The 12,634-nt window shown below is 40.9% G+C and overlaps 1 protein-coding gene across 4 annotated transcripts in view; it reads right to left on the minus strand.

The window, feature by feature from the left end:
- Positions 1–396: 396 nt before the first annotated feature.
- Positions 397–12,634, minus strand: part of KCNIP1 (potassium voltage-gated channel interacting protein 1) — a gene marked incomplete at both ends in the record, with an annotated part of 371,848 nt that continues 359,610 nt past the window's right edge. For all 4 annotated transcript variants that reach the window (XM_080353046.1, XM_080353047.1, XM_080353045.1 and 1 more), the window contains 6 exons: positions 397–444; positions 2,337–2,399; positions 2,976–3,080; positions 3,853–3,960; positions 5,759–5,829; positions 8,476–8,545. In XM_080353046.1, coding sequence (XP_080209172.1) covers positions 397–444; positions 2,337–2,399; positions 2,976–3,080; positions 3,853–3,960; positions 5,759–5,829; positions 8,476–8,545 — 465 coding nt within the window. The remainder of the gene's footprint in view (positions 445–2,336; positions 2,400–2,975; positions 3,081–3,852; positions 3,961–5,758; positions 5,830–8,475; positions 8,546–12,634) is intronic.

Here is a 12,634-nt window from a genome sequence, read left to right on the forward strand (position 1 = left end):
TTGCTGTACGGTAGTATGGACTGAGCTTTTCACTTGCAATAGATGGCTGAGTAAGCTATCAACATGTGCTATCATACGTAATTAAGCTTGCTAGATTAAAAGCAGAACTTGTGCCTAGCAAACAATGCTGTATATTACTCATTGAACTTCGAGCAGCAGTTCTCTCTTGTCAGGTTTTATTAAAATATTCACATGCTTCCAAAACGAAACAAAGGTCCACCGGTGTCTCCTGGGGAGAAGAGGTGGGATCGGTTGCATTCGGTTGCCATTTGGTTGGAGATGTCATACAAAATCCTCACAATCGGAACATGGCTCAATTGTAAAAAGCTTTCACCCAGAAAGGAGGTCCTTGTTACACGGAAGGTCTCTGGCTCCTCCGGTGCTCGCCAGACACGGTTACATCACGTTCTCAAAGAGCTGTAAGGATCGCATGATATTGTCGTCCTGAAAGCAATGAGAAGACATTTTCATAAAACCAGCACTGACAAGCGTGACTTGTAACTTTGCACAGCACGTGAGCAAAAGCCTTGCTTTTATAATGCTTTTCATCCTCGATGAGCTGGAACAGATTCAGTGATCAGGTCCTGATTCAGCAAAGCAGTTGTCTCTTACTTTGGCACCTTAGCTGGTTTCACAAGCACAGGATCTTCTCATAAGCTTGACATCCAGCATGAGCTATGCTTTACTGAGGAAAACCAGACAGCAGCTTGTGACTGTACTGAACCCTCAGAGTTCAGGGCATTTCATTGATCCTGAATATGCAAATATGCACTTAGCTAATATGCTTCAAAAATCCAAAAGCAGCTGCAGGTTTTGAACTGATGAGCAAGCTGCCTTGAAGGACCACTTCATCCCAGAAATACAACCAGCTCAAAGCCTGAATACATGCAATCTCAGCCCCTGCGAGGGAAATCCCAGATTGCTTCTCATGAAGTCTCAACATCATACTTCAATGTAATAAGCAGAGTAATGTTTGAAAACATAATGATGATTCTACTCTCTGCCCCCAATAAATTCAGTTATTCCAAAAGTTAGAACAACTGTTTGTCTGTAACATGAAAATAATTTTCCCCGTTGAGCCACTGAGAAGCACTATAGTGCACTTTGGGTTGTTTTTCATAAGGGAAGAAAAATATCTTAGTGCTGCAGGGCTCATCTTGTCTGGCAGGAACCCCCGTGTGACAGTGCATCAGCCTGCACAGCTCCACCGCAAGCCCGGCCGCAGAAGGAACAAACCCAAACTAGAGCAGAGTAGTAAACTCTAACAGTTAACCGTAACATAAAGCTGCTTCAATACTGAGACCACTAATCATACACATGCATCCAGCCTGAGGGCAAATGATGAGTGTGAAAAACAATACACAACACACATTATTAAATTAAAGACAAGGCCAAAAATAAACTAAACAATCAGGAGGGACCAAGAATGAAGTAAATGAAAAAAATGAGCCTTGTATTATGCATCTGCTAACGAGAATTTTGCCACCTGAAGTCCCTGACTGAGAAGTAATCTGGATGCTAGAGCCAGATTTAACCCAGGACCAGCAGGAACCAGCCCAGCCCTCCCCATCGCTCAGTACACAGAGCTGTCTGACTGCGCAACAGGAGGGGTTTTTTCAGGGAAATAAAATACACAGGAGGGCTGGTATACAATTATTTGCACCAATGTAGACTTTCCAAAATGCAGAGGCCATTATTGAACTGATTAAATATTAGAGATATCTCTGAGCAAACATTCACACAGTGAATTACAGCCTAAGACAACAGACACTTGGCCAATTGCATGTTAATGTAGATGTTTGTGCCATTGGTAAAAATACAAATATTTATTACAGCCAACCTAATGTATGAAACTTGCAAGAGGAAGCTTATTTCCAAAACAGAAAAACAAATAAAAAATTGCCCTGATAAGAGCATTTGCTTTCAATGTTTGATCAATCAACTAGTTTTATAAATCATTGCTGTAACTACATGATTTTGAGACCTTTGGCTATGGGCAGTTCCAGCAATGTGGTACCTGCTAATGACACCTGGGGGGAGCACACAGAGACATCAGCCTCTTACAAAACCCCAAAACCAACAAACCAAACCAACCAACCCCAAACCACCAAAACCCACCAAAATAAACCAACCCAGGGAAGTTTTGGGGCATTATGAGCTTTCCTGAGAGTTATTTGCTTGTCTACAGAATCAGGTACTACCGTTCACTCCGGAAAATGAAAGCACTGGCCACCAGCAGTGGAAATGAAGAGACCCTGTCCTGACCCTGCTTCCCTATTCAGCAAATGCTGTGGCATGAGCTAGACCTTTCATTGCAGTTATAATTTTGTCCTTACCTCCTGACATGATTCAATAAACTCATCTAAAGTTACAACACCATCTTTGTTTTTATCCATTTTCTGCAAAATAAAAAAAACACAACACAATTGTTTCCATAAGTAATACTACAGTTATAGTATAATATATTATTTGATGCAACCATATAAACCTATGGTGGCACTTTACAAGCTTAGATTACAGACTCAGTGTCATTGGATAAATTTGCTGATTGCTAAGGATTTGTTTAAGGTATTTGGAGCACTTCTGAGGTCACCTCCAGCTATTCCTTCCTTGGCAAGCACAGCAACCTCTGTCCTTATTACACCATTTATTTATTCACTGCCTCACCAACCAGCACCCATATTCCTGTCTCTCTTTATGGGCAGTTGAGAGAAGCACAGAAGGGCTACAACATGTGCAGAGGCTTCAGACTTTCTGGATGTGGCACATCCCAACACAAAGGGTTGTGCTGAGAGACAAATGGGACTCCCTGGAGCCAGGAAAACAACAGACATTGTAGCATTAAGCTGAATGAATGCTAGGGTTTATTGTCAAACATATAGTGGGGCATAGGACTGAACTTGGGGCTAACCTTATAGTAAAGTATATCAGTACATAGCTCAAGTGTTAAGAAAAACACATCAAAAATCAAGTACCTGGAAGAATACTTCTACATGCTGCCTTGGAGCATCTTCCTTGAGCACTGGATATGTGTACTTTCCCATCATGTCATAAATTGCCTTCACAATATCCATCATTTCCTGCAGTAGTGACGTGCCAGCACAAACACAAAAGGGAAATTAATAGAAATGATAGCTCATTTATTTTTTTTTACTACCTTTTCCTTCACTCTCCTTTTTCTATTACAAAACGAAACAGAGAATACCTTTACATGTGCATGAATACAGATGTATCATTACACTCAAGTTCATCTAGAAAACCCAAGCCCTTCTCCACACCTTGCACAAATCATGACACAGCTCCACGACCAGCAGCACTAACCACAAACCCTCTAGGTATGCACAATAGTTTTGAAAAGATAAACCATGATGTCTTTACAAAGTATTCAGGTTGCCATGCTCAAAACCAAGGCTTCCCACAAAGGGAACAAGCAATACCAGATAAAAAGATACAACTAGATGATAATGCAGGATTTGGGAGTGGTACTGGGGGCTCGTAGTGTTTTGGGGGAGCCCACACTGTACCTCCCAGTGCAGCCACAAACCACTTGTATCTCAGTCACTGGGTGGCTATTGTCACCATCACCTTCCCCTTTGCAAAGCTTATGGTGCTCGCAGCCATAACTAGGATTTTGCTTCTGGCTAAAGCTATCCACTAAGACACTATAATATAGGAAAATATGGCTACAAAATCACGCAATATAAGATCATTGTGCACTTCACTTACACACCAAATGATCAAGTCCAGCCTGATTTACATTTAATTAGATGCACACAAAAATAATTGTGCTCTGCAACAGAAACCAGTCAGCTCTCTTCAGAAATCAACCATATTTGCCAGAAACAGCCTTACCTCCTTGTTTATGTAGCCATCCTTATTTATGTCGTACAGATTAAACGTCCACCTTAGCTTTTCATGAACAGTTCCCCGCAACAGAATGGACAATGCCATCACAAAATCCTGGTTTAAGGCAGAAAGAGAAACATGAATTTTCATAATACCCTCTTACAAGTCTCCTTCTTTGTATAACGCCAGTTTAAAAACTTATCTTTTTAGGATAGAATATGTGGTTATCACTCTTCTGATTCCCTTTTCCAAAAACATGTCCTCACTGTCCTAAGGGACAGTGGCTGCTCTGGCTCCTCGGACTTGCCAGAAACAGCACAGTTTGCTCAAGGCCAGAAGCTGTGACGCCTTCCTTGCTACCCATCCAAATTTATCGTGCTCTAAACTCTAAATGCTGCATGAACGTAAGCATGGCAAAAAACATGTCTAGTTTTTAAGAGCACCGCAAGATGCTCCAGTGGCAATTCCCCTCCTAGAAATGGTCTGCAACAAGGAGTCACTGCTGATGCTTTCTCACCCCCAGCCCCAGGGTGCTAGTGAAGGAGGAGGAAAATCCAGCATTTTCTCTGTGTCCACCTGGAGACAGAAAGATCTGAAAGTCCTCTAACATGGACAGCCATGGGTTTTGTTCTCTGGATTGACCAGATGTGATTCCCACCGCTAATTACAGTCTGAGACACAGCATTTTAATTTTATGTTCTGCTTACAGTAAAGTTATTGCCTCTAATAACTTTGATTCATTGGTTATACTGCATGGTGGCTCATTCAATGTAAGTAGCAGCACTACATGGATTTATTATTTATTATTAGGCCGAGCTTCAAGCTAACAGAGCCGTACCGTTCCTGATACCTCATTTAATGTGCTTAGTGCTTCCTGTGTTATCTCCATCAGCTCTGCATGGGGCAGCGCATCACTCCTTACAAACCGTTGCTCCTTTTTTTCCCAAGCTAAGAGGAATTTGAATTTTCTGAACAATACAAAAAAGGGGACAAAAGACTGATGTTTGACAACCATTAAATAGACAGGTTTTCCAGGAAGGAAAGCTCAGCACTTTTTTAAGAGAAAAGAAAAAATAAATTCTTATCTAAGTATTTTGCTGTGTCTCAGTGTGTTTAGGTTTCTGGAAGTCTCTAACTGCTGAGTAGCTGCCATGTGCAAAACTCTCACTGCAGCCATCACTTACACACACACACATATATATGTGTGTGTAGCATTCCCAATTTTACATTTGATAAATGAACTAATTTCTCCATCTTACCTGGAAATTACTGGAGTTCTTAGCTATTTGATGGCAAAGGCAAGACTGACTATGATTTCTAGTTTTACAATCACAGTAAACTGTCTTCAAAATTCTGAAGTTCATCCTCCACAGGCCTATGACCTAACATATCCTTTTGCTGCCCTCCAGCTATGTGTGGGAGCTTGGAGAATGGTTATTTGTAGCCACAGCAACAAACCTTTTCGTTTGGTTTGGTTTCCCTAGGAATGAAGTACCTGAGATGCTTGTTCAATATATCAACTAAAGTTTAAAAAGCCATATTCCAGGAACATACAAACGTAGCCATGCAATGTATGATGACTGATGAAGACACACGATGTACTGGCTTTTCTTCAATGTCTGAATTACCTGTGGAAATCACTGGATGGAACTGCCCTTGACCTCTCTGCTATATAGATCTCTCCTTGTGGTACTGAAAAATGTGATCTCTATGCTTCTTTAGTGAAAGAAAACATGCAACTCTATCTGCATAAACTAAATTGAACAAGATTTTAAAATATCACCTGGTTTTAGACTGAAACCTCTAACCCATAATCCATCATGTCCTACTAGTTTACAGTGAAGAATGGATGGAGAAGCTGAAAAACACAAAACTGAGAAAGAGACATTGAAGGAGGATGTAAAACAATTACCTCAAACTTCACTGAGCCGTTCTGTGCAGTGTCAAATGCATTAAAGAGATAATGTGCATACATGCTAGCATCTGAAAAACACAAAGGGCACCGATTGGTACAACAGTTCATTATACACCCATGGCTCTAAACAAGATTCATGATCTTATTTTCCTTTTGTAGAAAATCCAGCCTTGCAGCATTGCCAGACATTCTGTGAACTAGTAAATGTTAACATGGACTTGCACACTCCCCACATGCTCCCTTAAAACAGCCTTGAAATGTAAAAGCTTTTAATAGAGTAGAAACAACCTGGATTATGTGGCTGTACTTGAAAGAATGAGAAAGAAAAAAACCGCTCCCAAGAGCATCTCTGGGGCAAATGGAGTATTGGTGCTGGTGGGAAATGCAGCAAAAGCCCCAAGCAGTGACTGCAGCCCATGTACTTCCTTGCTCTGCCTTCTGCTTTGTGTGAGATACGGATGAGACTCTCCAGCCTTGGAAGGGGCCAGTTCCTGTCACTTGAGTTTGGCTCATGACTGCTGAAGAGCAATCTCATGCGAGACATATTTTCATCCTTTTGAATCTTAAACTGCCAGGTTTAGAAAAATCCTTTCTATCGAGAAGAACAGTTTCTATGGCCAGGGGAAGGATGGCTGTTAACTGGGAAAAACAGTAATGGTGTGCAGAAAAAAAATCAAATGAGTGTCTGGGCTCAGGACCTTCACTGGCCTGGGCTCTGCAGGCAAGTCACACTGCTCGCTGTATCACCAGAGCCCAGCTTTTCAAGATGGAAGAAAGTGACATTAGGTCTCCTTAATTATTTAATTGATTCTCTAGCAGCCAGGTACTTTTTTGTCCCTTCTATTCTTTGTCTCTAGCACACAGCACTGGTCAACCTGAGCCTTTATACCCTATGTGTGGGTATTCAGGTGAAGCCTGGTGCCACGAGCTATGCAAACATCCAGGGGGAATCACCCAGCATCTCTCTACTCTGATCTCTATGAAATTATTAAGTATTTTCACATTATTCAAATCCAGAAAAGTATAACAGTGTGCAGAAAAATCAAATACTTAAGTTACTATCATCCATAACAACAGAATACACTGGACTGTAGGGGAAAAAAATTGTGGTGGAGTCACCATCCTTGAAGGTATTTAAAAGGCCTTTAGAGGAGGTTCTTAAGGACATGGTTTAGTGCTAGAGTTGGGTTATGGTTGGACTTGATGATCCTGAGGGTCTCTTCCAACCAAAATGATTTTATGATTTTTAAGAGAATGATTCTGAAATAAAATAGCTCCAAAAGGAAACCACAGAATTACTTATGGGACAGGGCTACCAAAAACTAATTCAGATCAACTAAACAGTGAATTAAAAATATTAAACTAGAGATCTTATTTCAATAAGGTATGAAGTACATTAAGAAATATTAGATCACTGGTGTAATTTGATGACGGATTAGCAAAAATGAAAATCTGTCAAGGACAGGGTCCCAATGTAACAAAAATATCAGAAGCCTGGGATGACACTGTACAAAGTTTTCATAATTCAGAGCTACTTTACTGCCTCTGGTATGTACAAGTTTATCTGTACAGAGAGCCATAAAAGTGAAAAAATCTCTGAGGAATCTGAAACCTCAAAATCTATGATGCTAAGGTTATCCAAACTGTTTGGAAACCAAGTGAAAGAAAACAGTGGAAAATACAAAACCACATCTGCTGTCACACTGATTCATTATTAAGCATGAATTTACTACCACCATCATTAAACAAGGGAGGACCACATTTCAAGGGAATGGAAGAAAATATGATGTTTCTGTGCCTGATTGTTTTTCACCCATGGGAAGGAAGGAGTCACCCGAGGTGCGTCACTTAAAGGAGTTAGTGCAATCACTTGGGGTAACTGGAGTTCCTTGGACTTACTGGAGCTTAGGTTGAAAACACAAAATATATCCAAAAATACATTAAGATTTTAAATACTTAAATTTTTGCATATTTGTTAAAAAAAATGAAACAAACTGCTTGCTTTTACAATAAAACTAAAAGCAACCACAATAGGAAATCATCAAGTCCATAATGAAATGTAACGTAAACTTTTTATAGGTGTATATCCTTGAGGTCACGTGCATTGTAAGACATAATGTGTTTTATCTTAACATTTAGTTAAAAAACACTTGTTAATGACCTTCTTAATGCATATGCACACAAACACTCTTGCAAAACTTCAGTTGTCATTCCACAATAAATCTACGTATTCCGCAGCTGCTACAGAGTGGAACGTGTGTGGAAAGCCTCAAATACTGAATCTTGTACTGACAAGCCACTCAAACCCATAACTCACTTCTTTCAGTTTGAAAACAGACTCCCCACAGAACATATCCAGTTAGAAGAACATATAGATTCTTAACATGAGGGGAAGTGATTTAGATTTCTGCCATCCACAGAGTCAGCACAAAACCAGCATCAACTCCAGTTCCTATTTTGGACCTGGGAATCAAAGAGCTGACAACTAGGGCCCATCTTTAACGTGGGTTTACCTATGGTTTTGTGAAATAACTGTTCAAAGGGCCTAACTTAATTTTATTACCTTGAAGTCCGTGTTTTTAAGATCCTGGAGAGTTTAAGCTCAATTCACATTTCTTGCACAGATTACCTGAAGCTGTTTTGCAGCCAGCTGGCAGTCATGAATGTTAAGTCATGCTTCAATAAACCCCACAGACACAAAGTATTCCGCTTACCTCCGTGAGGGAAGAACTGTGCATAGATCTGTTTGAATGTCTCTTCATTAACAACCCCACTAGGACATTCCTGTTGGAAAACCAAAAGAGAAAGAAAAAAAAAACGTTAAGAAAAAAACCCCCATCTTTGTAAAGGCTCATTTGCAAAACTCTACAAGCCCAAAGAGAACAATTAAATTGCAGTGCTCTGGTTGCACAGCTGAAGAGTTAAAATAATTCAGACTGCAATTTCATCTTCAGCATCTCGTCAAAACGTTAATAGTGGTGCAACAAGTCTAACAGTGCTCTCAGCAGTGTTTAATGGCTGTTTCATAGGATGACCTAGAAAGGCAGCTCATGCCTTCTGTCATATGAAGCTTCCATCTAATAATTACCAATAATGTTAGTTGCAGCTAACACCTCCCTGTCTGATGCCTGCACATATGTGAATTCATTAATCCTCAGTAGGATGCTGTAGCCAGATATCCGACATCAGCTCCCTAAAGACTAAGGGTATATGCCATACCCGTAAGTCCTCACAAACAAGCATTAGTATTAGGCTGAAAAGACTGGATAATTTTTAACCTGTTTATTCGCTCAGTCTTCTGTGAACTTCTGAGCAGCCAGATTGTGTCCATGCTGATTTTCTAACCTGGCAACCTGTGGGGTTATTTTATTTTTAAGCTCTGGTACTAGACTGCAAGGGATTTCTTTTCAATTTTTGCTGCTTCAAACATGGGCAAGAAGGTGGCAGATTTTCTCCCTTGAACTTCCCAACCTAATACTGAGCCCCACAGGGCAGCGTTCAGGAAGGGAAAAGGGGATCCCTGCCTGGAGGGCTCACACTTGCTCTGCTGCAGCCAAGCAAAATCCAAGCTATTACGGTAATCTTCTGGAGAAGATGCTCCCTAGCTACATTTGCAGAGTCTGGACAGCACTCGAGAAAAGGGAGATGTGGTCCTCAGCTCTTCCTAGCAGGGTGCAGGACAACAGGCAATGGAAGGGAGAGGTGAAAAAATCACACAAAAATTGTCCCTGTTTTGTGAATCCTGTTTCCCTACTTTCAACTCTTTTTTAACATTCGAGAGGAAATTTAGGTTAACTATGGTGCTTTACCACCCCCCACCAGCTCAGTGCTGTTATAACACATGTTTGTGCAGTACAGAGAGCCTCAGGCACTGCGATCTGCCTATGTGAAGTTTTCAGTCATATAGACTATTTTCCAGTTGACAACACTCTTCCTCACAGATTTGAAAGCAATTTTGAAAACTAAACTAGAACAAACCAATAAAATAACGATGACACTGATCCTTTATCACAGAGCACAGAATTACTCCTGTACAGAGATACAGAGCAAACAATTGATTCCGCCACTTTTTCTGCTTGCCATGTTTGCTTTTGTAGATCTTCCCTTTGTTGTATCTTTTCCAGGCTGAAGCATCCCACCCTGAGAAGCACAGAAGGCACTGGGCATCCTTTGGCCATCTCTTCTCTGCATCTTTCTATTTGCACCGTACCCTTTGTGAGACAGCAGCCCAGCACTGCAAGCCACGTTCAAGATGCCAGTACACCATTCTTTCATCCTGCAGCATAACGGTGCTCCCTCCCCGTCCCTCTGTTCTTTTCCTAATAAATTCTAATTGGGATTATTGGAGAAATAGGACAGAAACTGTTTTTCAGATCTTTTCAATAATGCTACGGCTTATCCACTCTATTGACTAACTCTGGCTAGTTCTCAGGCTGCTATCATATTTTCCTCCTAGACTTACCTGCTAAAGTAATGGAAATTCATTTAAGAGTTCATTGTTCTGCACTAGCACAGCTAGGACTGTGCCCCTGTGCAGACTGAGATGTTGTGGTAGCACAAGCAAGCTTGGGGATGGATAGAAATGAGTTTGAAAGAGCACAGAGCTGCAGCCCTTCCATCCAAACACACTGCTGCCAACTGACCCTACCTGGAATACACCTGCCACACCTCACAATGGAAATCCCTGGAGTTAATTAATGAGCAGGTTTGGGGGTGTGTGTCATGGCCCTAGGTAGGTTTGAAGGCAGGAAAGATTTGAGTGGTGCTGCAGTTACAACCAGCAGCCTGGAGGTGCTGCAGACAAACACACACTTGCTGCATGTTACACCGCACTCTGCAGATCCAAGACAGGCAAATCCTTATTCCAGTAGCATTACAGGTTGTTGAATTTGAGATGAGCAAACTCAGGAAGTCTAAGAAAATCCCTTTGAGTTGGTGACATGGAAATCTGGGGGAAGATTCAAGCCTATGACTCACTTATTGATGAGTTCTTTAGATACCTTTTAAGAACAAAAAAGATCTTGACAAGAAATTCTTCTACCATGAAAAGCCTATAAAAGAAAAAAGGCTTTTTTATAAAGTCTCTGATCTGCCAGCATCACCTGCTGATGTGCATTCACTGCCCATGGAAAAGGACAGAATGAACAAGAGAAATCACTTTATCCCGTGCAAGTCAAAGAGGAGAGCAAGGAGGGGTACTTCAGGTGACATCAGATGCAGTTCTTTAAACACATACCTGTTTGCTATTGAAATTAGGGTTATCAGGTCTGAGTTCCTTCATCCAACACAGAAATCCTGCTGCCTTCTACCCATTATGTGAGTAGAAAACCATCAGTGATTTGGGACAGATTTGAGCTAAGCAAAAGATAATTTGTCTTTATGTCCTGACAACTGTCCTTCCACTGATTACATTTAAGTGTCCCAATTAAAATCCAAATCTGTCACTGTGGTCTTGACCTTGCCAGGGCCACTTGTTCTCCAGCCTTAATGTTGAGGGCTTGTTCCCCCGCCAGGGGATGAACAAACTGGCTGGACCATCTAAAGCCAGTAGCTGCAGGACCAGATCCTGGGTTGTCACAGACAAAACAAGACTTTGATTCCATATGGCAGAATTCCTGGTTAGATGAGAACTCTCAAAACATTCCAAGGCTCCTAACATAACAGCCACTGCCTGGTTTCTTTATCATGAGAAAAACAGTTACTTTTTCATCTGTTCTTACCACTTCTAATAAGCTAGAAAGCATTAGAAGAAAAATAATTAAGTAATAAATACCATAAAGGTATTCTCCTAAAGTTTATGTTTCATAAAACTTGTGTTTTAATGTATCTTAAATAAATAATCTGATATTTATTTATGATACCTTTTAATGACTGATCAGACCAAGTACCCTATCAACAGCCATTCCTGGGGAGAAATTTTCCCCTGGTCACTGCAGTGCTGCTGCCCCAAGACCCACATCAGCCCTCGGCAAACTTCAGAGTATTTGACTAAATTGTCATTCTTTTTAAAACCAAGCTTAGCAGAGCACCCAACCATCCTTTCCAGCATAGTGCCACAGACCAAACACACTACGTGAAGGTGTATTCCTTTCTCTCATCTTGATAAATACAACTATTATATTCACTAAGAACCATCACTTCACATGCTTAAATGCAGTTTATAAACGCAGGGACTGGTTCCCTTGGACCTGTTCCACACTGTATTAATAGCCCATGTCTACCGAGATTCCCACCCCACCACCAGCAAGCCCAAGAACGAAGTTCAAGGCCGCCAAGGGCGGGCAGAGCAGAGGCTGCTGCTGCAGGCGCTCTCCTCGCACAGGCAACATCTCCGGAGCAGCTTTGGCCACTGTGCCTGATTACATTTTCTGAATTTCCACGTGATCCTTATTGCTTCTGATGCTCCATCTGGAAGCCAAATGAAAGTTTGCATCAAAACACTGGGAGGCAGCGCTGACATTGATCAGCCTGTTTAGCTCTCTGTAACTGGATTGCTTTCAGACACATATGCTAGTACCAATTCATTTGCACTTAATTGATCACAATTTTGTTTTTATAAGAGTCAAAAATGCTCAAGAGGCCTCATTAGTGCTACAGTATGACTTAATACAGCTGACTCGAAAGAAATCTCTCTTGTGAAAAGGAGCAGGTAAGCTTAGTGTCAGTTTAAATTCCACTGAAGATAATAAAGTTTTACTCATTTAAGAAAAAATTCTTGGCAGTATGAAAAAGCATGGTCCTACTCCATAACACTCATAAGGCTTTTCAATGGCAGAGGATGAGATTTCAGGTAAACATTTCTCACTTTGTTAACTTAAGAATTATATTAAAATGTCTAACAAGAAAAGTGAACATTTTTTCATATTGTTATCA

Source organism: Nesoenas mayeri (genome assembly GCF_963082525.1).
Source record: "Nesoenas mayeri genome assembly, chromosome: 14".
Classification (NCBI taxonomy): domain Eukaryota; kingdom Metazoa; phylum Chordata; class Aves; order Columbiformes; family Columbidae; genus Nesoenas; species Nesoenas mayeri.